The 24,983-nt window shown below is 40.8% G+C and overlaps 2 protein-coding genes and 1 non-coding gene across 3 annotated transcripts; 1 reads left to right on the top strand and 2 right to left on the bottom strand.

Annotated features, from left to right (window-relative positions):
- Window positions 1-451: 451 nt before the first annotated feature.
- On the top strand, window positions 452-9,402 carry LOC145775798 (dual specificity protein kinase CLK2-like). Its single transcript, XM_082587167.1, has 11 exons — window positions 452-664; window positions 3,717-3,901; window positions 5,051-5,210; window positions 5,932-6,031; window positions 6,498-6,564; window positions 6,975-7,091; window positions 7,327-7,417; window positions 7,614-7,689; window positions 8,257-8,481; window positions 8,628-8,881; window positions 9,051-9,402. Exons 2-11 carry the CDS (start codon window positions 3,729-3,731, stop codon window positions 9,237-9,239), a joined length of 1,452 nt encoding a protein of 483 aa, XP_082443293.1. The 5' UTR covers window positions 452-664; window positions 3,717-3,728; the 3' UTR covers window positions 9,240-9,402.
- Window positions 9,181-24,982, bottom strand: LOC145775796 (myb-binding protein 1A-like protein). Its single transcript, XM_082587166.1, has 22 exons — window positions 24,775-24,982; window positions 24,214-24,420; window positions 23,865-24,050; window positions 23,008-23,203; window positions 22,114-22,349; window positions 21,126-21,304; window positions 20,507-20,680; window positions 20,206-20,315; window positions 19,774-19,928; window positions 19,408-19,615; window positions 18,992-19,197; window positions 18,619-18,744; window positions 18,324-18,387; window positions 17,868-18,040; window positions 17,499-17,612; window positions 16,910-17,118; window positions 16,634-16,816; window positions 16,168-16,360; window positions 12,196-12,359; window positions 11,249-11,410; window positions 10,511-10,581; window positions 9,181-9,620 (listed from the first exon to the last, which is right to left on the bottom strand). Exons 1-22 carry the CDS (start codon window positions 24,928-24,930, stop codon window positions 9,448-9,450), a joined length of 3,645 nt encoding a protein of 1,214 aa, XP_082443292.1. The 5' UTR covers window positions 24,931-24,982; the 3' UTR covers window positions 9,181-9,447.
- LOC145776459 (U6 spliceosomal RNA) lies at window positions 13,285-13,391 on the bottom strand. The gene has a single exon (XR_014290249.1). It is a non-coding gene; the product is annotated as a U6 spliceosomal RNA (small nuclear RNA).
- Window position 24,983: the final 1 nt, after the last annotated feature.

Genomic DNA, 24,983 nt, shown 5'->3' with positions numbered 1-24,983 from the left:
TATTCCAGTCTTGATAATGCAGTGGTAGACTTCACGCTACAGTTTTATTGGTAGGTAGTTTCACACTGCTGCAGTAAGGTTCTGCCACCCAAAATTTCAAGCAAAATATAGCATTTCATCTGATGAAAATGAATTTGGGTAAAAGCGAAAAAACCGTTTGTATTTCTGCCAATTTTTGAATTTTCTAGCGACCTTCCAGCTGTATATATCTCAAGAAAATCAGTAAAGTGAGTCGTTCTGGTGTTCCAAAGTCCCTAGATTGATGGTTTTGGCTATTTTCAAAATCTTTGTGTTGTATGAATTTTAGCTTGTCAAGGAATGATTTGCCCTCAAGTTTGACACAAAACTATTATATCCCACAATGCTTTAGCTCGTTTGTCTCTTCATCCGGGAAACTAGAAAATTTGACCTATCAAAAGTCAGAACAATTGACTGGGTTATTGAACTGAACCTGATATACAGTAGTGGTTTCTCTTGTCTCTAGCTAGAATCGTTTTTTTTTTAAGAAATCTTTCGTTAATGCCAGGAGTTCAGGGTAATAAAGTATAGTTTACTGTGCAAACGTTCGTCACTGACTTAGTAATTTATTTCGACAAGACCATTTCTAACTGTGCCTGTTGTCATTTTACAAAAGCCTTTCTTAGCACCAACCCAACACAAATAAGTAAGTGAAGATTTCCAAGTTAATGGCCAGAAATAGATTAAAATACTTTTCTTTATCACTATCTAGTAAACTATTTGTAAGAATATTGCACGCAATGGCTATGGTCACCATGTATATGGAGGAGTGGTGCCCCTTTTTGACGATACCCCTTCATTTCTCTCATGAATCTGAATGCTTGGACAGTGTTCTAGAGAGAGGCGGATACAACCCATTTCATATTGAATCCTGGGTGCAACCTAGCTCGTACCTTGAACCATTCGTATAGTCAGTTTGTACCATGAAAAGATCAAAATTTTTTTTTTAAAAAAAGCCGAAGTCGCTGATCGGAGTTTCCCCAAACAATTTGAAACAAACTCGAGGGTTAGCGGAAACTGCGGAAAAATGTTTGCAGAAACTGCAATCAGCGAGGGTTAGGGTTAGAGCATAGATTACTCTATGGTTAAAATTAGGGTAAGGGTTAACGGAAACTGCGGAAAAATTTTTGCGGAAGCTGCGATCAGCGAGGGTTAGGGCATAGATCACTCTATGGTTAATAACTTAGAATTAGGGTAAGGGTTAGCGGAAACTGCGGATAAATGTTTGCGGAAACTACGATCAGCGGACTTCGGTTTTGAGCTATTTTTTCTCTCGATCTTTTCAGGGGGGAAATTTAAAAATGATTGCGGAAACTGCGATCAGCGACTTCGGCTTTTTTTAATTATTTTTCTCGATCTTTTCAAGGTACTAACTGACGGTCCGAACTGTTCATGGTACGAACTAGGTTGCATTTTTGAATCTTTATTAAAGATTTGAGTTGGAAATAGAAACATTTGTAACCCTGACGTCATTGCATAGCACGAACAATTGTTAAGAGAATGTGATTTCCAGCGCATAGTAAAATTGGTTTTGAATGCCCTAGTCACTCACCTATGGGGTGGCTAAATCTTCAAAGCGTTTTTTAATGATTAACATGTCTGAAGACAAGACACATATTTTTTTGATCTAGACTTCAAACCTGGGTTTTTTTTTTCTCTGAGACTTTTCGGTCATTTGTCTGAAATGACTTGAAAAAATTCGGTCATTTTATATTTATTTCGGTCATTTTTTTATGATGAAAATATTTTCTTTCAAGTAGCTGATACAAACCAAAATTTGCCCTTCCTGACTAGCTACAATTAACATTAAGTTTCGCTGAGAAACGTTGTCGTGTTTTATCTGAGAAAAGTTAGAACAGACAAACGTTTCTTCAACGTTCATCAGCGAAACTCAACCTTGCAACATTCGGTCGCAGACATCTTTTATTGCACACTAACACACGTTCAAAAATAACGCAAAACAAAAACGGAAAGGAATAAAAACAAGAATGAACAAATAAAAAAAAACGCGTTACGCTCTAGTGGTTTGCAATTACAAAGTGATTTAACCCCTCAACAATTTCACTGCTCACGTTGTAGCATGCTCGCTTCGCGTTACTGTGTGCGTAGTGCGCGTATGCCGCGTCATTGAATGTTTTGTATGATGCAGCATTTAACCTCAAACGCATAAGTTTATCTGCAGTTGAACAACGCAAGTGATTTCTTGTTTGATGTGGAGTCAAACATTTCACAGAGGTTATCACCAGCTCAAAATTTAACAACATTATGCAACATGCTGGATTGCTGGGATAATTTCCCGACTGACAGATCAATCTTTTCCACGACTCGAAGGAAAGATTTGAAAACACAGTAGCATTTCTAGAAGCAATGAGACATTGGATCAACGTACAAACGGATACTTCGTTGTTTATCAAAGTCTGGTCAATAACATTTCGAAAGGGTTGACCACCAGCTCAAAAATTAATAATCTATGCAACATGCTGAGAAAATGTCCCGATTGACAGAACAGACCGATCAATCTCTACCAAGCGGTTTGACCTTTCCAAGGCAACGCAACATTGCGTCACACTTGAAAGCACCACGTCAGTCACGTTTGGGAAATGTCACTTCTGTATTTACGTTATCACATACAATAAGACATTGGATCAACGTTCAAACACTAAGTCTACGTCTTGTATTTCCGATTGACAAAAATCGTAGAGTGGCGCAAGAAGCTTCTTTGCAATCACTGAAATCGATTTGCGCGCGTACATATTTTTTCTGACATTTTGACTGAATTGACAATATATTTTTTCAGACATTTTGACCGAATTGACTATATTTTTTTCGGACATTTTGCTAAAAAATCGGTCAATGACCAATAAATGACCGAAAAAAAAAACCCAGCTTCAAACTGATACCGTACATTGCTTCATTTCATGCACATGACTACACACAAGTGCAACTAAAGCTTTTAAGCACGGATGCCACCTACCGGTAGTTCGTGCCCTGAAAAGATCAAATAAAAAATTTAAAAAAGCCGAAGTCGCTGATTGCAGTTTCCACAAACAAACAAAAACTCTTAGCATCATTACCGGAAATTTTAAAATGTTTGCAGAAACTGCGATCAGCGACTTCGGCAAACTCTTGGGATCATTAGTAAGTTACTGGAAATTTTAAAATGTTTGCTGAAACTGCAGAAAAACAGTTCTATTTCTTTTCTCGATTTTTTCAGTTTGTTTGTTTGCGAAAACTCTGATCAGCAACTTCGGCTTTTTTTAATTTTTTTCTCTCGATCGTTTCCTAACCCTAACTCCTTTTAAAATGTTTCCGGAAACTGCGATCAGCGACTTACAAACTCTTAGTATCATTACCGGCAATTTTAAAATGTTTGCGGAAAAACAGAAACTCCGATCAGCAACTTAGGGTTTTGTAATTTTTTCTCTCAATCTTTTCAGGGTACGAACTGAGGGTATGAACTAGGTTGCACCTGTAAGCACAAAAAAGTTTGTATGAAGCAACTGTATGTACAATGTTGAAACATAATCATTTCCTTTATGAACTGAACTTTAAAAAAATCTTAAAAATTTTTATTGAGCCAGTCTCCACGCAATAGTCACATCTAGTGTTTTGTTGAAAATGTCTCGCTTGTGAATCGCAATATATTTAAAACCTGTTCATTTATTTGGAGGTTTAAGCTAAATGTTTGTTTCTTTTAGGTTTCCCACAACATGACAATCACAAGGATGGGAAAAACAATAAGGAAACGAAGCAGAAGTAAAGAAACAGCCGAAGGATGCAGACTTGATCACAAACGAAGGAGAATTACTAAATGTGATGATAGCTACAAGCATATTTTGAAAGGAAATCACAGTTCATATTCTTATGAGAAACAATGTAAAAGGTTGGTAAATGGTATTATGTAGTTTTGTTTTCTATTTGGAAATACAGTAGAATTCGCCTATAACGGCACCTCTAGGGGATTGCAAAAACTGACGTTATAGCCGAATTGACGTTATAGACGAACGTCCGCAAAGTATTCCAAAACTGTCTTTTGATTAAAAAAAGAGGTGTATAATCCAGTCAGGTTTACTGTGTACCACCAAACTGACAAAAGTCACGCAGAAAATACAGTAAACAAAGAAATTGTTTAAAAAAAAAAATAACCTACAGCGAACGATACAGGAAATTTGCGCAATACAGCTCGTTACATACAGTAGTAGAGAAGTTCATTGTTTATTCTAAAGCAAAAAAGGCATTGATCTTCAGCTGTTTCGGTTTTGAGCTGCTTTTTACACGTGATAGTTTTTCACGCGGGAAAAAAGTTAATTCAGTTAATTAAAGTCCCTGCTGCGACCGACGTAGCAAAATAAAGGGAAGACATTTTGCAAGCAGCAGCGCTAACTGGATTAAAAGACTGACCGTTCGTGGTGAAGGTGATGGCCTAAAGTGATGTTATAAATGAACAAAAGACGTCTGTGGACCAATAAAGGGTGCTGTTACACGCGAATTGACGTTATAGGCGATGCTGTTGTAGCCGAACCACAATGTACGTAAAAGATAGGAATTCTGCCGGGACCGAACAAAATGTGACGTAATAGGCGAATTGACGTTATAAACGAAGCCGTTATAGGCGAATTCTACTGTATGTGTTCTGTTGGATTTTTTTATATTACATATAAATTGATTATATACAAACTTTGTATTGGAGCGATGAGCACCAGTCACTGTGTCATGCTTACAATCTTCCAAAGTTACAGTTTTGATCACTTTTTACACTTTTCAACCTATATATAGGTTTGTGTGTTCAGACCTCCTCCTGACATTTAATTTAATGTCGTGTAATCATTATTTTCCTACTGCACGTTTTGATCGCACCAAACTATTGACCTGCAAAATGATGTTACCAATGAAAATTGGTATCTGTGCAAGTGTGCAATTCATTAAAAAAGCCAACTAGCTAGCTCATGGTAAGCCTCTCATCACCTCATTTTACTTTAAGATCTTCTAGGAGTAATTTTCAATAAATATCCTGCATGTGTTTTACCTCCAGGACCAACCGAAAGTATCAAAACAGCTGCCATGATGATAATTACAGTTATGACTCCAGTCGTAGTCATCAAGATGGAAGTTCATTCTACAACCATGATGACAAATCTGATCGCAGAAGAAGAAGCAATCGTCATCGTACACATCATTCTGATTCTAAACCGGTGAGTTTTTAGACGTCAACTAGCCATTACAGGATTGTTTAAATTTCTATATTTTATATCACATTCTGCCTTGGGTTGGTTATTGTAGCTGACAATATGTCTTAAAATAATAGCTTTGTTGTGTGATGGAAATCATTGTTTAGGTCTTCAAAAGATGCACAATGTGGAACACTGAATTGAATAATATGATTAGTATATAAAATTATACACTGAATTATATAAACATCAACCAGTAGATTTTCATGATGACACTGTCATTTTTATTTTCAATAAACATAGAAATATGGTGGTTCTGCGCTGTTCCATTTCTGCTCGTTTGCCAATGTTGTGTACTCTTAACAGTCAGGACAAGGATATTATAAATTTAAAGTAACATAAAAGAGTGTCTTAAAAACCCTTAAAAGTTCTATATTGCGCATCTTCATTTGTGTGTTTCTCTAGTGAAGGAATGCAATTAATAGTTTTAGTTTAAAGGTGCGCTTAGTTTGTGTTCACCTAAGTTGTAAAAGGTTTGAGGTAATTGCGCAAATACTGAAGTTCGTCTCGTATTCAATATGCTGTTGTGTTTTACTAATGTAAGTACATGATTTGCTACAACATTTGTGTGGTTCTTATTCCACATATGCTACGGTTTCCAATTGCTGGGCTTGCAATGAATTGTTATCCTGTCAACGTCATATTCTCCCCTCGCGTCGCGCACATGACTGTTGCCGCCAAACAGAGAGATCTCCATAGGAACAAGAAGGACAGGGCAAAGAGTGTTGAAGATGATGAAGAGGGCCACCTCCTCTATTGCCATGGAGACTGGCTCCAAGCGAGATGTACAACGAAGATTTTGACAATCTTAGTGCAGTAAACTTGTTGCCGAAATGTTGATCAGGAATAATTCACTTCACTTTGCAACTTCAAATTTGTGTTACATGAGATTTGGCAACATTAATGCAAAGTGGCAAGTGGATTATTGATGATTTTTAAGTTAGGCTTTCATGAGATTTTCAATAGTTTCATAAAGTTGTTGCTTTTCGACGGCTCTTGGTTCAATTCACTTATTTTGTTTTATCAAAAGCTCTTGATTATGGTAATCACCGATAACAACATTTAAAGTTGTTTGATAAATGCTCTTTCCACAGAGTCACTGAATGTGTCACTGCTATGATTTTCCTGACATGGGTTTTGTTAACTTCCCTTGTATTTTGTCTGGAACTCACATACTTCGACCGACATGTTGACGTACCAGCTTGTGGGCTGCCACGAGCGACTTGTAACAATGTTTTGTGTGTGTCACAGATGAAATATTATCCACTCTTGGGGAAGGTACATTTGGAAAGGCATTGCTGTGCGCCGACCATGAGCGGTGAGTGTTTCTACGCTGTAAGATTGAGATCATGCCTGTGCAGCGTTTAAAATGTAAACAGGGACAGGGTAGTGCGTGGTCTAGATTCATCTCCGCTCCAGGACTTTGCATAAAGATATACCTCTTCCGGCTTCATCCATTCATTTGTTCTTTAGTGTTTGTACCTAGCCCACCGAATTTAAAGTCTTATATATAAAAAACGTAGGCGTGCTTATATCGGTTAATTCATATATATAAGTGATAAGTTTGGAACACACAACACTTGTAACCAGTACCGTATATAAATTTAGAATGTTTATTAAACGCAGTTTTTAAGAGAGAATTGTTAAAAAAGATTAAAATGGGAGTTTCCAGCTCTCACCACTTGCTAATATTGTCACGTCACTGACTTATTGACATGTTGTGTTCAGGCACGGAGAGAAAGTTGCTTTGAAAGTGATTAGGAATGTCAAGAAATACAGAGAAGCGGCTTTTCTTGAAATAAATGTCCTCAAAAAGTTGAAGGAAAAGGACCCAGAAGGCCGATAGTAAGTAGCAATACATATTCAACGGAAGCTGAGCTTTTCTATCGTACTTGACTGTCTGCTTTGTAAAGCGCTGAGAAGCAACGCATTCTGCGATGGATACCGCGCTAAATGGAAACAAGCTTTCTTATTATGTATTAAAACATACAACGTTAGTTGAGGATATCAATAACTTTCCAATTTATTGACTGTCAACCGTTTAGTGGTCGACTGGTCGTTCATGATATCCTTGTTTCAGTTTGTGTGTCGAGATGAAAGATTGGTTCAACTACCATGGACATGTCTGCATTGCCTTCGAACCTCTGGGTCTGAGCACTTTCGACTTCCAGGTGAGCCATTCAGTCGTTCACAAGGTTGCTGCATTGCTTTCTGACAAACTGTGGCCACTTACATGTTTATGGTGTCAAGTTTCTATCATTTTGCGTGTATCGTGTTCGCTGTTGCCACGTGTTCAATGTTCATCAATTGAACTGTTTTCCTGGGGAGATCCAAATATCTGTAACGTTTTGATGTTTTCATCTGCAGAAGAGAAACCACTACAGAGGCTACCCGCTCGACCAAGTCCGACACATGGCCTTCCAGCTTGTCTGGGCCGTCAAGTGTGAGTTTAATGTTCGTAGCTTTTGCTCTAAAAACGAGTCCGCTAATCAAACTTTTGCAGCGCACTCGGGTAGTCATTCTGGAAGTTGCCGGTTGTGAGCGGAGTTGCATCAATTACAATTTAAAAATATTAATTATTATATTCACTTTTTTGTGCAATTAAGACTTTGTTGTTGTGTAAGTGTAATGTAAAGAAATTTTGGTCCAAATTATATCATAACCACATGATTTTACAATTACAAATAATTAAAATACGCATGATATCAGTGCTTCTGTCGAGCCTCTTGGTTGGGTTCTGAAAGGACTTCTACCGTTGCCACCTAATCTTTATGAAATTGTACTTGTCTTTGATGAAATCAAATGGTAAAAAAACATCGATTACAATCGAAGCGTGTAATTAGTTATATTTGGAAATTGGAAGTAATTGTAATTTGAAAATTTCACAATAATGTATTTGACTAAAAACCATGTAACTGATCCAACTCTGGATGTGAGTCGATACTTGCATTCCTGCTTTGGGGGTTGATTGCTTTCCAACGGCATGTAACTTACATTGATTTTGTTCCAGTCCTTCATGACAATCACCTCAGCCACACCGACCTCAAACCGGAGAACATTCTGTTGGCGGACTCATCGAGCGAACTGCGCTACAACCCCGCCAAGCGTCGCGACGAGAAGATTCTTATCAACCCGGATATCCGGTTAATCGACTTCGGTTCGGCGACTTTCGACCACGAGCACCACAGCACTGTCGTATCGACTCGTCACTACCGCGCTCCAGAGGTTGTCTTAGGTGAGCCCACCCATGTTTCAGTATCCGCCAGGTGATGCAATTGTCACTCGAATCATTTCTCAACTTCATGAGTTGCAAATTTTGTTTTCCTCAAAAGTTTCTTGAACCGAAGGAAATAACGTTACGTTTATTGCGTTCCCGTACAGAGCTGGGCTGGAGTCGATCCTGTGACGTGTGGTCAATCGGTTGCATCATATTTGAGTTCTACATGGGGATGACAATGTTCCAGACCCACGACAACCGAGAGCATCTCGCGATGATGGAGCGCATCCTGGGTCCACTGCCGACAAGGATGATCAAAAAGTCTAAAAAGCAAAAGTACTTCCACCATGACAGACTGGACTGGGATGAACGCTCGTCTGCTGGAAGATATGTCAGAAAGAACTGCAAACCACTGATGGTGAGTTGGTGTCTTGGAAACGCACAAGTTTACGCACAGTATGCAACAGATTTATATTTGCGAAACTACGTTCATATTTTTTCTTCCTGCCTAGAACCAAGTTGATGTCATTCTTATTTCACTTTCAAGAACCGTTGGTGATTTATCAGTCACGCTACTCATGTTACAGAGATACATCCGGGACAGAAGCGACCCCCAGCACATCCATCTCATTGATCTAATAGCCCGGATGTTGGAGTACGACCCCGCGAAGCGTTCCACTCTCGCCGAGCTTATCAACCACCCATTTTTCGACGCCCTTCCGCGAGAGACAAGATTCCCCGCCCCATCCATTGATGACGTCACGTTGCAACGCTGATAATGGCAGAACGCAAACTTGCGACCAAGGAAACGACGCTTAGCCTGCTCGGATGTATGCAGACCATAGTTGCCGGCCGGGAGCGCTTAGGTTCAGTGAGGCAATGGACACAATAGTGTGCTGCTTTTTTGGTTTGAATGAATAAATCTATTGACAAGTCTGACATCTGGTTATTGGCATTTGTTATTTATTAGCGGATAGAATCAGATCAAGCGGCGTGAGTTCTCTTTCGTTTCTTTGAGTTTTTGGCGTGTTCGGTCTTTATGTCGCTCTCTGGATGGATCGTCTTCTTCATCTTCCTAGCCAACCTCTTTTCCTTCATCACTCGCGTCTTCGTTTCCCGACGGCTCTCTGATGTCTCTTCTTTCGTGGTTGCCGCATCTGCAAGCACAAATTTAAAAGCACAATTAGGGTCAAGAATTAATGCTAATCAAGGGGACACAGGAACATGCACTCGGCTTCTAACAAAATTTTAACGGTTTTTGCAAGCATTAGGCATCAATCCAGATTTGGACAGCTAGAATTTTTGTAGTCTTGAAATTAGAATTAGCGCTACCGAAGATTTCACAAATTAGAGTAGAATTTAAACTAGATGAGAATTAGTTGGACGCAGTTGTCACATATCTTTTTTTAGTTGGATAAAAATGCCAGTGTGGCAACTCGGGATCTTTCATTCCACCATCATAGCATCAAAACCACTTGTAAACGTCATAATATACATCGTAACGTCAGTGAATTGATGAATTAACCGTTTTTTTCATGACTTTGCTGCTCAAGGGATGGAATGACGCTACAGTGCCGGCAAAAAAATCTTTACATTCGGTCGGCAAAAAAAAAAACTTTACATGTAAAATCTGCACAAGTTCTTAGCTTACTGTTCCCGCCAAAAGCATTGCGTCACAAAAACGCTTATAGTTACATCATTAGCTACTCTCTGGCAACACTTCACCGTAAAGCCATTGCTCTGCGTGCGTAGTGTTGCTTTCCAGCTTCATGAATAGTAAGGGGGGTGAAATCGCACAATATTTTTCATTTTCTCAAAGTTTCGAGGTCTTGCAAAAATTTTTTCAAAAACTAAAATGGGTCGAAAGAAGAAGCAAATGGAAGAAAAACCTCGTGCCTTGACTTTGTTAGAGAAGAGAGATTCTTTGATTGCTGTAGCCAGAGATATTGGGGTCTCAAGAGAGGCAATTTATCAAATAAAAAGGTGAAATATTCACTCATTGCAAAGATTTTGGTGATACATTTGCCAAAATCCGTGCAGCACTCACCTTCATCCGCGCTCGGCTTCTTTCGCTTCCGTTCCTTCTTGACCTTTCTCACTTTCTCCGCCTTAGTTCTCCTGCAAAGTTGGCAATATTTAAATCCGTGCGGAATCATAACATGCCTCCTCATGTTTTGGTAAAGACCACAAACCCCAACAAAATTATCGCCCCTCATTCAGTAGTTATCTGTCTTGGCAGTGAAATAGGGAACAGTCACAAAGCAATAGCGCGACCGCACGGATTTACTAAAACATGCAGAAGGGGGTTATTACCGTCATTCGAAGTAGGTCAGGCAGTTTTTCTGTGTAATAAAACATTTAGTGTGAAAAAGTATTGCCAGTTTAGGCAACTTCACTCACTGAAGCCATGACCAACAACGCACACGCATTAACAAAACAATATATTTTCCTGTTCAATATAATATTTTGTGTGAAAAGCATTGCCCTACGCCCCTACCTGCCAAGCTGATACAATCTACAGACTTTAGTAGAAATAGCACCTAAATGAACGGGCGCCACAGTGCTCCGCACCTAAATATCCAGACGCCACAGTGTGCGCGCCTATTAGACCAGCGCCTAACTGTCAGCGCCTAAAAGACGTGGACCCGTAACAACGCATGTGGAACTGAGTTGGCAAGAATGCTCTTGAGATTAACAAAATATCTCAGACAGAAAATCAGTTCTTTTTGACTAAATGTAAAAAAATTATTTTGCTAGCCAAGGATGGTTCATGGTGGACACTCACTTCATCCCGAGAGCTGAGAGGATCTTCCAGATGTTGTTCGTTATCCCCTGAGATCTCTTGAACTCTTCCGTGTCCAGGAGCTTCTGCATGGTGTCAATGAGAGCAGAGAAGTCGTAGTTATCATCTTCCTTCTTGATACTAATCACCGGTAGATGGAGCAACCTGGAAGGAACCAACATTATCTTCGGATGTCACATGAAAAACGTCGCCATGCGAGTCTTGTGGAAGAGGTCTGCCATTCTCTGCTATCACAGGTCACCGATAATCCCGAAACTACATTGGGAAGCTAAAAGCGAACAGTCATTGTCTCATCATCCAACCGCGCACATCTTCCGCTCAACCATAGATGGAGGATGCTATCATTGATTGATGATCTGCAGTAGATTTAGCCGCATCGTAGGAAGAAGCTTTCACTGGTGCACAGCTGAGCGAGAAGATAGACGCTCGTGCGTGGACGATATAAACACAAGCATACTCCTTAAAATGTTTCATATTTTCAACATTTTTGATTGTCTGAAGTCTTAACAGTTACGGCCTAATCTGGATTAGGTAAAAACTAGGGCTGTAAAGTCGGAGGAATTTTGGCATGTCCGAAGTTGAAGTCGTTAAAACAGGCCGAATACAAAACGATAATTTTTTTGTTTGTAATCCGTTTTTCAAAATATTGTTTCTTGTTCTCCGTAATGCATCCCGACACTTTACCAGAAAACAGAAGAGTTGTTCTTGTCAGATTTTGCGTATGTCGTCAATTTCGAGCACAACTTAAGTGAAACTAAATTTAAAAAATGATAGAGCTAACATTTAAAATCGGGCTACCCTCAAAAATTTGGCAACACTGAAGTGGAGTCAGCTGATTATAAACGGAAGAATTCCACAGCCCTGGTAAAAACTCATTATGATGCCATAACTTGGTTCGAGACTGGGTAATCGTGGCAACACAGACTCACTTGACAACTTCAACGAAATATTTCGGCTTCATCTCACACGCCGCGGCCAGCGATGACGTCATAATGTCGTGGATGTTGGTCACAAGAGAGCGAGAAAACTCGGATGCCTTCTGACGCGACTCGGGGGAGAGGAAGAGGGTGTGGAGCATATGGCAGGCTTGCATCTACGTGGAAGTGGAACAAGGTATTGGTTGAATTCCAGATACCAGTTACAGGGCGATACAGATCGGCTGAACGCTATCAACTTGAATGTCTGGATACTTTTATTATTCGACCCAGTTAGAGCGACCAAACTTTTCCCCACAATTTCAGCGCACACGTACCGTGCTCTAAGTTCTGATATATTCCTCTCTAAAAATTAAAATCATTCAACCCTTCCCAGCAAGGCAATAAGGTAATTTTTTATGCAATTTGACTGAACTCATTCCTGCAAAGAATGTTGCTGGAATGGCATGTTTAAAAACGAAATATCGAAACAAGTTCGGGGTTAGCCATGATTTGAGATGCTGTCTATTTCTAACTTCGCCGAGATTTGACAAATATTATTTCTGAGTTCAAATGCATTAAACCAGGGGTCACCAACTGGCGGCCCGCCACGCTGTATCGCTGCGGCCTGCGGAAGGTATCAGCGTACAAGTATAACCCAAAATACTTTTCTTGAGGGGTTAAAGAGCACGAAGGCAAAAAATCCTTTCCGGGAAGCATATTTCGCTTTGCATACGATTCCACCCACCGACCAAACAGATTGTAATTCTAGGTGGGGGTTGCTTAAAGTTATTCCAATGCGATGTCCAGCCACACTGTCCCAGTGGTTGATTAAAACGTCTGTTTTCGAATTTCGAAATTGTCTGTGAGCATAGGGTTGCTGACTTTAAGTTTGCAAATGTCATGTAGGCTAAACACTAGTGTGCGTTTCACCGTTAGTGTGTTTCACGAGCATTGTTTTCTTTATGCAAGTTTTTGTTGGCAAAATAGGTCGGTGTGCCAACTCAATTTATAATAAATTGGCAAAATATTATATATAAATTTAAAGACTTTTTCTGATTGTATAATTAAAATATTTAGCTTAGTCCTGTAAATTTTTTTTTAAGAACAATGGAACGCTTCACGATTTTGCGTGTCATCCTTGCGCAGGGACCATGCTAATCTTCTCTGTATCGTTCCAATTTTAGTATATGTACTGCCGAAGCAAGTACTGCAAAATGTTGTTAATCAACAAATTCTTGCCACGGTGATAAGCACCGCAAGTGACAGTTGTCTATAATAAAAGAAAGACGGTTTTATAGGCTCTCACAAAAAGGATGAAAAACCAACTCGTTGCTTGTTTAGAGGGAAAACTGTTCATGAATTACGATAAAATTACAATTTTTCGATGATTTTCACAAGCGTTTGTTTCATGGTGCCTGGTTTCTTTTTCCCTGTTATTGGAGCCTATTTTTCGCTGATATGTTTGCAGGTCACTATTGTTGCCTCTGGGGTTTTTTTTCGGTCATTTATCGGTCATTGACCGATTTTTTAGCAAAATGTCCGAAAAAAATATAGTCAATTCGGTCAAAATGTCAGAAAAATATGTACGCACGCAAATCGATTTCAGTGATTGCAAAGAAGCTTCTTGCGCCACTCTACGATTTTTGTCAATCGGAAATACAAGACGTAGACTTAGTGTTTGAACGTTGATCCAATGTCTTATTGTATGTGATAACGTAAATACAGAAGTGACATTTCCCAAACGTGACTGACGTGGTGCTTTCAAGTGTGACGCAATGTTGCGTTGCCTTGGAAAGGTCAAACCGCTTGGTAGAGATTGATCGGTCTGTTCTGTCAATCGGGACATTTTCTCAGCACGTTGCATATATTATCAATTTTTGAGCTGGTGGTCAACCCTTTCGAAATGTTATTGACCAGACCTCGATAAACAACGAAGTATCCCTTTGTACGTTGATCCAATGTCTCATTGCTTGTGATAAACGCAAACATGAAAATAACACACTCGAAGACTTTAACTTTTTAGAAATGCCACTGTGTTTTCAAATTTTTCCTTCGAGTCGTGGAAAAAATGATCTGTCAGTCGGGAAATTATCCCAGCATATTGCATAATGTTGTTAACTTTGGAGCTGGTGATAACCTCTGTGAAATGTTTGACTCCACATCGATAGATATGATTTTGTGTGATGGTTTTTGCAACGTCGTATTCCATTGAGTAGACGCAAAAAACCCTACAAAAATATAACTGTTTGTAACTTTTTAATGAGCAGGTGGGAAATCATTTCAATTTAGCTGGAATTTTTTCGTTTTCGGTAAGTATTGAGTAGCCTCAGGGGCGTATCCTCAATGGAAGCAAGGAAAGCCTCAAACCCTGTCAAAATTGAAAAAAGAGAAGATGATATTTTTCAGTAAAACGATTTCGTAATTTCTTAACCTGAATACGAATTAAAACAGCTTCCAACTCAGGCCTCGACACTGAAGACGGCCATCGCAAACATGGCCGCGATTAACCTACAAAAACCGACACAGTCCGCTAGGTCTCGCACTTCCGTCGGCCGCATTTGTCCGCCATGAAGTTCCGAGAAAATTTTACGCAAGCGGTCTTGTGAATAAAGTACTTTGCCACTTATAATCACAAAGGATTAAAAAGCAGTCAAAGCACCCGATAAATCACAATACACACTGTCTATGCTTGAATTGTTAACATTATTGATTGCGAACCAGATGACAATTGGCGGAAAGTTTTAACAATAGCTACGAAGCGTGGCATAGATTGGCCAAGTTTGGCAGCTATTGCTAATGCTTTGCTGACTTTTAATGCAGAGAACGCAACCGTACAACGTGGATTCAGTTTGCTTTCTCGGTTGCGAACTCCAACAAGAAATCGCTTGCGTTGTTCAACTGCAGATAAACTTATGCGTTTGAGGTTAAGTGCTGCATCATACAAAACATTCAATTATGACGTGGCATACGCGCACTGGCACAGTAACGCGAAGCCAGCACGCTACAACGTGAGCGGTGAAATTGTTGAGGAGTTAATATTCACTTTGTAATTGCGAACCATTAGAGCATAACGTGTTTTTTTATTTGGTCATTCTTACTTGTTTTTATTCCTTTCCGTTGTACTGTATTTTTGTTTTGCGTTATTTTCGAACGTGTGTTAGTGCGCAATAAAAGATGTCTGCGGCCGAGTGTTGCAAGGTTGAGTTTCGCTGATGAACGTTGAAGAAATGTTTGTCTGTTCTAACTTTTCTCAGATAAAACACGACAACGTTTCTCAGCGAAACTTCATGTTGTAGCTAGTCAGGAGGTGCAATTTTTTTTCGTATCAGCTACTTGAAAGGAAGTATATTCATCAGAAAAAATGACCGAATTTTTTCAAGTCATTTCGGACAAATGACCGAAAAAGTCTCAGCGAAAAAAAAAACCCATTGCCTGTATGGCGATGTGTCAAACATTTCCTTGTTTACTGAAATTGTTAATTGCAAGATATCTTTTGTGAAGCGAAGTGACAACACCACTCTTGCTTGGCGATGAATATTCTGATGAAACCGCTTGCCTCGCTATAAGTGCGCAAAACAAGTGGCCTCGTTTATTAGGCATTGTTAAAAAGTCAAAAGTGTTGTAAAAGGAGCTTGGCCTGGCAGTAGCGTTGTTCGATTAATTTTGTTGCTGCGGTATTCTAACATAAATATGAACAATATGTAACGCTGGATACTGGGTACGAAATGCGTTCTTTTCTAGCATAAGAGTCAACCTACCTAACATTTTATTAGTGCGGCCCGCCACAGCTCTCCTTAGTGCCAAAGTAGCCCGCATGCAAAAAAGGTTGGTGACCCCTGCATTAAACTGATCCAGTGCATTCCGAAGAATTCAATGATTTGGCGCAACATGCGATAAGGCATTTTGACCTAAGCATCATTGCTGACTTCATGCATGTCAATAAATTATGAGCAAATGTTTTCAACTAGGACTTGAAAAACCCACCTTCCTGTATGGCTGCACTCCATCCTTCATGTACCCGATTAGAGGCTTAATGAGGTACTGGCCAATGGCAGGCTGTCTGTTGACTAGATCGGTGAAGAGGCAATGCTGAATCTTGCTTTGTCTCCGGGTCATGAAGTCTTCCAGTAAAAGTGCATATGCTCCACAGATCCGATCAACATCCACAGCTCCAGAGCTGCAAGGAGGAACTCATTAGTCTGGAAGCTATCTTCTTCCGGTCAGTCGACCCAAATAACCAACAAAGCAATGGTTTGGGTTCACGTTTCCATTCAGACAAATCAACATGTTTTAAAGGAAAGAATCGAGTGAAGTTTGAAGGAACGAGAACAATTAGCAAGAAATCAACTCTCCAGGTAACGCAAGAGGATATTGCGGAACAAGCCAAAGAAAACGTTGATTTGTGAAAGTTTTGATCACCACAATTCTTGAAAAAACATACACACCGCACCTGTGACATCCGGACAAGATGCGAAGATAGAAGAGGCAGGAGCTGGAAACAATCTGACTGAAGAATACTCCTCTGTTTCCATGGTTACACATCTTCAGCATCTCTTCCACGTAGCTATGGCAACGCTCGATCACATCTTTCTCCAGGTCACGTGGGTACTGCTTGATCTTGCAAAGTTTCACCCTGAGCACGACATTCAAGTTATGACGATGAACAACAACTGAAGAGTTACGTCATTTCCTGATTGTTCTAAACGCGAAGACAACAAGAACCCACCTGAGCACGATGCTGGCTCTCTCGGCGAGGATGTCCTTGTCGGGATCCTTTGTCGCGTGCTCTATTACTTCCAGGAGAGGGAGCACCAGATCAAGGATGAGGGAGTTGTTGCCATGGTGACGACCGATGAAGACCTCAATCAGATCCAAGCATCGGATTTGGAAATGCACTAGGTGGCGCTTCAGATCCTTTTTAGCAGGTTTTGCTTTCTGAAAGTACCAGGCACAGTTTTGTTTTGTGGGATCTTCACCTTAGTTTAAACTTTACCTACCACGGGATGGAGAGCTTGTTCCTAAGAGCAAGCGTGTTCGCTAGGTCCATGAAAAAACAGGATTTTCCACATGAACGCTTAATGCATAGGAACCTAAATTTCGATAACAGAATATAACTTCAGAACCACTAAGTTACAAGATTGTCCGGTCATCTTGTGGCAATTGTGACATTCATTGATACAGGAGATGTAACATCACTGAAGCGACGCAGAGAGGATGTTGTACTCTTGCATCTTTTCATGGTTGCTTCCTTTAGACACCAATCCTCTTTCTAGATGAACAGATGAAATTCTAAGATCATTGTGAGGTCATCTCACCTTCCTCAAACGAAAAAGATCGGATAGGGCGCCATCGAGTCTCATCATCGCGTCATCACTCAACTCTTCCTCACTCTCTTGGTTTTCCTCCTCCTCTTCATCATCATCGTCATCCTGTGAAAGAACAACGACAATGCACTATACACAGTACACACGGCAACATTTCCAACAAAACCAAAGTCGTGATCGAAGACACAGCGACCTAGAAAGACACCAACCACAAGCGAATACTTCACTCTGCCAATGCCGGTGCTCGAACTTGCGTCAGTGGTTCAAACCTTCGACAAGTATTCGAAAGTGACAGAATAGTGTTCGATTAAGCCTTCTCAGCCAGCAAAGCCATAAACTCCAAATGTTTCAACAACAAACCTCGTCTAAAGGTGCTGCAGCGTCACCTAGTGCTTCTTGGATTCGGGATTTAAATTCCATGTCAACATTTTCCTCCTGGATTGTGTCTTCTTCATCGTCGCTCTCTTCTTCAGTGTCGGAATCAATATCTTCCTCTTCCTCAACAGCGTCTTCATCATCATCATCATCCTCCTCTGGAAAAATATTCCATAAAACGTTGGAATTTGATCCATCCGACGACTCTCTATTCAACGCAACAAGCACCACCGCGTCGCCGTCTGAGCTTCACGCGGTGGTTGAAGATCAAACGAACGGAAGATATGGAAGCCAACCCTCGTGCTCTCCTTCAAGCAAGCTCCAACGGTGGAACACCAAGCCGGATTAAAACAAAGGTTTCGTTTGTAAGTTATTGGGTTTGCACGCTCGAGGTATTTGCAATGATGACGTCGACATAACGTCGCCTATGACATCACTCACCGTCTACACCCATGTGCTCGCGCTCGTACTTGATGAAGTCATAATTGGTCTTTAACTTCAAGACCTGTGACGTACAATGAGGGTTATTGAGGAATAATGGCGCCGACCAAACATGCAATGTCACCATGAAACTGAAGCAATAAAATGACGTTTCGACACGAAAATCTAACAGCCCTCTTCGGGAATGGATCTTGTTAACTAAACTCGTTGAGATCAACCCCATGTAGTGATGAAGTCCCTCACATGACCATCATGGGGACAGCACACTCATTCAACAACAAGAAGAAGCTCTTACGTCAACGATGAGGTCGAGTGCCCCCTCGGTGAGGTGGGGGCATATGAGCCGGAAGACATGCTCAGCCATTGCACGGATGCTGTGGGAGTCGATGGACAACATGCTCAGCAGGATCTCTACGACCACCTGGCATAAAACAAACATTTAAAATCATAAAAGCAACTGCCGCGTCACAAGAAGCCAACCGCTGTTCTTCTATCAAGCTGCTGCTGTGGATGGTTTGAAACTTTGATGACACCAAGGTGCCAAACCATTCCATGGTACAAGAACACCCAAAAATCCTAAAAGCGGGTTTTAATTTTTAAATGGTCGTGTGGAGAAAAATCCCCAATTGACGACGCAACATCGCGACACGCGGTTGAACATTGCTTACCTCGACCCAGGGGGGATCGTCGGGGGAGAGTTTAGATTTTTTTGATTTCTTCCCAGGAAATCTTTGCTTGATGATGACTTCAAGGTCATTGAGGATGTTCAGTGATGACCTTTGAACTTCGGGGTCAAGCGAAAGGAGCTGCAGGGCAACATGGATGAGGAGAAGCTCCATGGCTTTTGCTTCCGATGATCTCGTGGGATCTGAACCTGCACCACACAATATCTGGATGACTAACCGGAAAGCCCAACCAAAGTCATCGCAACAACAATCAATGTCGAGGCCTGGAACCGAACGCGCGTCGAAGTTTCTTGACACGCAGCACTAGAACGAACTAAACAGCAAGTTGACAGAACAAAGATTGAATGAAGACAAAACTTGCTCGTATCTCGGAATGAGGTTCTCAACACGCCACGTACTTTTTGCTTTGGAAACTTTGGAGATATTCTTCATAGTTCCCTGCCAGGCGTCGACCATGGAGTCATCAAAGTCAAAGTTGATTTGCGCGTCGTTGGAGGACAAAAGCTGATCCGCGTACCGGACTATGTAGGAGAGCCAGAAGTCTCCTGAAGACATCACTCCTGGGATGTGAGCACTTCCATCCTTGTTCGAGTGCACAAGAGGAGTCTAACAACAAAGTAGAATCTGAGATGTAACAGAACGTCAAAGATGCGTGACCCAGCATGATGGTGCAGCGGACATTACAAAATATCTTAACGTGGCGATCCAATGCAACATGGATGGAGGTAAAAAAATCTTCCCAGTCGAGGGGATGGCTGACTCACCGATTGGTCGGGAGGAATAGGAGGCATGTTGCTCAGCACCGTCACTATCGACGTCACGTTCTGTGCGACCGATGATTGGTCATCTCTCATATCCACGTGATGTTCATTAGCCAATCGGATCTCTTCAATGTCGCTTTCTGCGCTGTTCTCTTTTGCTGAAAAGCATATTTTACATTTACAAAGGCCTTTTTCTAATCCCATCCTCTGTGGACAATTTGGCGGCAACAAATGTGACGGAGTCTGTCGAAGTCATTTTATGGAATACTTCGTGAACCACTTTCCATTCTACAGACGCGATTCGGACAAAGAAAGGTTTCCCGGTTGGATGGACAAATCTCTATCAACCAACGTCACAATATGATCCGGCACTAATCACGGCACAGACCAACAATGTCAAAGCGAAGGAACACGATGTGAAAACGCGACACTAACCTGAGAATCTTGAGTGGAAGAAGAGGAATCGCGCGATGTTTGCGATCCAGGTCTCGTCACGGGGAAGGGACGACGCTCGAGTCAGCTGAACTAGCTGTGAACCGCTCCACCTAGAGGAGGACGATAAAGCTTTTAAGTTCGGTGTTCGGCCGCAGTTGTGAGTTACTTTTCTGTTGGACGCCCGAATCCAGCTCAATTTCGTCCCCAGCTCGACGCAAGCTTTCTATGGATTCAACGTTCTCGGCGTCTGACAAAACATTCCGTTGGAAGTTTAGGAATAGTTTTATGAAGTTGAACCAACCTTCTTGCGACGCCAAGGTCCACCTCGCCTATACCAGTGTTGCCATCCGTTCCTTTGATGAATAACCGCTTCAACCATTCGATGTAGTTGGTCAGTGCTACCGGCTTGAGGTGGCTAATGACGGTGGACACGATGTTGGAATGGGTGATGCTGTCGAAGTGAAGACCTCCAGGACTGGAACAACGATCAATGATGTCACAAGCATGTATTGTACACAACAGTCAGTTAACCAACCCACGCCGACAACAGTGCAAGCGAAAATGAACGATTCATAATTCAGACAATTCTTATTGAACCATCACCAGGCATCATGACGTCACACTGATAGTATTCAGTTGCGACTGGAAGAACATCGAACCAGGGATTGCTGCAATGCTGCATGGCTAAGTAAATGGAGTGTTTACATCATCGAGAGGACGTCGGTTCGATACCTACCAAGAGCATGCGATTATCTTCGCAAGATACTTATGACACGCTGGGAAGGGGATAAGAAGATCGACTTTATTGCATTCCCAACGGGAGACTGTCTCCCATCCCAATTAACCTCGAAACATACAAAGAATCTTTCATGCATCATCGGAATGCTATTGAGCATCATCCACACTTGTGAGACGCTGACCTGTTGAAGATCTGGAGGAGGAGAGCAGATTGGACATCAGGATTGATGTTGTCCTCGCTCAACTTAGCAGCGAGGTCAGTGGGGAGTTGTTTCTTGCACACAAGATGCAGAACATGATCTTTCCTTTGTAAGGAATAGTGGAGGTTTGCAAGCAACTCCTGTGACCAAACTTGTGGCACCTGCAGAAGATGGGGAGAAGTTAAAGCAGGAAATTCATTCACCACATTCAACTAGCACATGAAATAAAACTACCGTAAACCCATTCTATATATAAAACAACGACTGCAATTTCAGACCTCTCAGCTCTCGGCGACCATGGCCCGGGAAGTCGTTAAATGGCCTCCGAAACTTCCGCGCCGGTAAGCCTTGTTTGGTCGCTGGCTTCCACAAGCCAATATTTCTCCGCTCCGATGGTATTTGCATTTTTTTCTCCACTCGCATTTGCAAGTTCATTTTTCACAAACAAGTCAAAGTCTCCCACACGCCGACAAGAAATATTGCTGATGAAAGTTTTGCAATAAGTCTGAACGTCGACCTACAAAAACTCGAAGATTAACTCTACACTACGTGAGAAGCAGTGCATTAAATACAACTGCAAATATGTGTTAGGGTCTTGTTTGCATTGATCTTGCCTGTAAACGCAAAAACACGAATTTTTACGGGACTTTTATTTTGGCTGCCAGGAGTTACAATTTAGTCGCCGGGAAAATAAAGGAGCTGAGAGGCCTGATTTTGATTATTTGTCTTCAGCACATGCGCATTGGCAACAGTAATAAAACAGATGTATAAGCATTCCTTGATGTATAACGTATGTACGATTGTACGTCCAAGTATTCTTTGGAAAGTATGGCTTCATAATTGAAGACAATAACAAAAAAGTCTGGTTTAAAGCCGTCTGATTCATTTTACCACGATACATTTTTTTTCTAACAATAAGCACATTTTTTAGGAAAAGTAAAAGCTCGCCAGCCCCATTCATTGCAATGACCTGTTGCTGCTTGATGTGCGACAGGGAGTGGACGGCCAATTTCAGACCCAAGTACTTCCGTTCAGGACTTGAACTAAACAGCAACTTTGTGAGGTGTTCCTCCCAGAAACCACCGAGACTATCCGGCCCTTGCCCCCCAACCATGGTCATGAGATCTAGGGCGAACACGTCAACGGAGGGGTGGCATGACGTGGTGTCCGCAATGATTCGAGCGATGTGTTTGTAATTATGTTTGCCTGAATGAAAGAAAAATGTTAAATATTATCAACAGGCATAACACAGCACCCAAGTAAGATGGAGAAACACAGTAAACGACCAGACAGAATCGGCCAAAAACGGCCAGAGATAGAAACATAGGTCCGCCCCCTTGGCTCAGTTGGTTAGCGTGTGACTTTGTGAACGAAGAAGCTTCAAGATCAAGCGGCGCTGGTTCGACTCTCGGGGTGTGCGCTTGAGCAACGCACGTTAAGGGCTGCTCTCCATTCAGCGGCATCTAATAGATAGAATAATTTCCCGGCAACAAGACTTCAACAATCGGAAACTTTACTCTTCCAATCTCGGTAACCGGCCCTGCGTCAAAGGCCTCTATAAGTATGCAAAACTACCAGAAATAAGCAATCAAGGCTTTGTCAGTCCGAGAATAACAATTCATAACCAACCAAGTTAGCGCCCACACCACTAGAACGGCCAGCAACCCCCACAGCAAGTTATCCTTTGAAACAGCAAGTGTAGAAATCTTTGCTTTTAAATTCCGTCGTATCCAAGGAAGGGCCAGGACGTTATCTGTCCAGCGGTTTCAGCCTTGGAAATTTCCATTTGAGTTGTTCAGACAACAGGCACAATGGCAGCTTGGAACCGCCAAGTTAGAAACATAACTACAATAAAATAACTCACTTATTAAATTAGAACTTTTAGATTTGTGAGGTATCCAGTGCTTTGATTGAAGGAAATACTTTCCGCACGTCTGTGGATGACATTTGTTGCACACGATGAGGAGTTGCAGCAACTCCGGTGAACACCCTTCCCATCCATCTCCAAAGAGGTGGAACAATGAGGGCCAGAGAGTCTCCTCAAAGCAAGTCGTGCTAACCTGGCAAGTACACGGCTAGAAGAGTAAGTCGTTTCTTTCGCGCTCGTTTTTAAAAAGAAAAAGATCGTTTTTTTTGCACCAACTATTTGTCTAAAATTTAAATGTGGGAACAAAATTTGTGTTTTTGCTTCTCTGAAATAATCAAGATGTCGAGAAGTTACCAGAATAAAATATTGTCGCTAAACTTTTCATTTAAAATCTTGTTTCACCAAAATCAGTGATCCAAAAAGATGCGTGGTGTGATAAAGGAATAAAAAAAAGTAAAGAATATCACACTAAAATTAGCAAATTTAAGTTTATCAAATTTAAACTGAAAGAATTTGAATTTTTCAATTTAGTGTGGTACTGTCCGTTTTTTTTGTTGATAAGTTATCAGTCTACTAGACTGTAGATTCACCAATTGGACTTTAAAAAACATTCTAACACTCCACATAACACTCATCATAATAGGCTACAAGCGTGGTCTACACCTACATGCAGTGAAAGAAATGACAAGAATAAAAGAAAGAAACAAACTAATAAAAGAAGTTAAGAAAAGGAACAAAGGAGGTTAACACGGTCGGAAAATTTTCAACAACGCAAAAATCAATCGCAGTATTTTTTCTGTTACAAGATTACATCACTCAATGCATAATACAAACATATGACATCAGCTAATCACCTGGCTAACTAGTTCAGAGAGACCATGGTAAGACATCTTCTTCAAATACGACTTTGATTTGCTCAAATTTAATAAAGTTTTTACAACAGTAATTATGTTTTCATATACATTATCGTCAGTCAGCTTTTTGCTTTGGACTAGAGAAAGAAGACAAAATACTTGGCCGAGAAAGACTTCTTTCTTTTCCTGGAAATTATAAAATATTTACGTTATTAAGAAATAAACAAAAACTAATTATTACGAAAAATAAATCGAAAAATTAATAATCAGAATTACTTTGACAATAAGAGAAAAGAATGAAACCAAATATATATATACATAATGGAACAATTCCAAAAAATGTGCTTACACTTTTTAGTCCAGTGGGTACGGAAAGCTTTCGGGCCATGAGCTTTAATAATTTAGTTGAATTAAAAAGAGTTGATGGAGTGTTCATTAGTAGTGAGGTTAAAGCGGTCGCAAATCCAAGTCGAGCTGATTTTCGACCGGATCCCAATCCTTGGACAAGCCGTGAAAAAGCATAATTCAATTCCGAACATAACTTCTCTTCTTCGCACTGTAACATGAAAGAAGGCATGTGTAATTGTGTATTGTGTAATTACAAACAAGTAAAGCACTTATAAACAACCACAAAGCACCCAGTAACATATCCTTTATTCGGAATAGCATCAAAGTCACCGGTGCCTAAGTGAGCCAATATCTTGGTGCCACATTTGGGATGCTTACCGCACAGATGCCAAAGTGTCTAAGCCTAAAAGTCATAACCGGTAGTCGGGTGATTGGAGCTGCTGATGAGCATAGACTAGAAAGTTAGTCTGTTGCCCATCTTGAGCACAAAAAACATCAGGAGATTATGACAAGTGAACTCATTCCATGCACTTCACTGCTTGACAATAAAAGCAAACCAAACCTTTTCTTGACATTGACGAAGATTGGCAACCAATGTTTGCGAAGCCTTGATTCGTTTGTCTTCATTGTTATTTGCAAGAGCCCAAAAAAGATCCAATAGATTTTTATCCTTTATAACTTCATTTTCAGACACAGCATCAGATTCTTGAAGCTGCATTGCTCAGAAAATAGTTTGGTATTTTTTATTAGTTGTTATCTACTTTGTATCAT

This window comes from Aplidium turbinatum, chromosome 8 (assembly GCF_918807975.1).
Source record: "Aplidium turbinatum chromosome 8, kaAplTurb1.1, whole genome shotgun sequence".
NCBI lineage: Eukaryota > Metazoa > Chordata > Ascidiacea > Aplousobranchia > Polyclinidae > Aplidium > Aplidium turbinatum.
The sequence above is the reverse complement of the archived record's forward strand: the minus strand, read 5'-3'. Positions and strand labels throughout refer to the sequence as shown.

What these genes read in the sequence shown, in the direction of transcription:
- LOC145775796 (XM_082587166.1), bottom strand. Translation starts at nt 24,930, where the DNA reads ATGCAGCTTCAAGAATCTGATGCTGTGTCTGAAAATGAAGTTATAAAG. An exon ending in ATCTTGTCCGGATGTCACAG is followed by an intron (nt 16,361 to 16,633) that starts GTGCGGTGTGTA and finishes TCCTCCTTGCAG; the next exon opens with CTCTGGAGCTGTGGATGTTG. An exon ending in TATTTCGTTGAAGTTGTCAA is followed by an intron (nt 11,411 to 12,195) that starts GTGAGTCTGTGT and finishes GGTTCCTTCCAG; the next exon opens with GTTGCTCCATCTACCGGTGA.
- LOC145775798 (XM_082587167.1), top strand. Translation starts at nt 3,729, where the DNA reads ATGACAATCACAAGGATGGGAAAAACAATAAGGAAACGAAGCAGAAGT. An exon ending in CTGTGCGCCGACCATGAGCG is followed by an intron (nt 6,565 to 6,974) that starts GTGAGTGTTTCT and finishes TGTTGTGTTCAG; the next exon opens with GCACGGAGAGAAAGTTGCTT. An exon ending in CGCTCCAGAGGTTGTCTTAG is followed by an intron (nt 8,482 to 8,627) that starts GTGAGCCCACCC and finishes GTTCCCGTACAG; the next exon opens with AGCTGGGCTGGAGTCGATCC.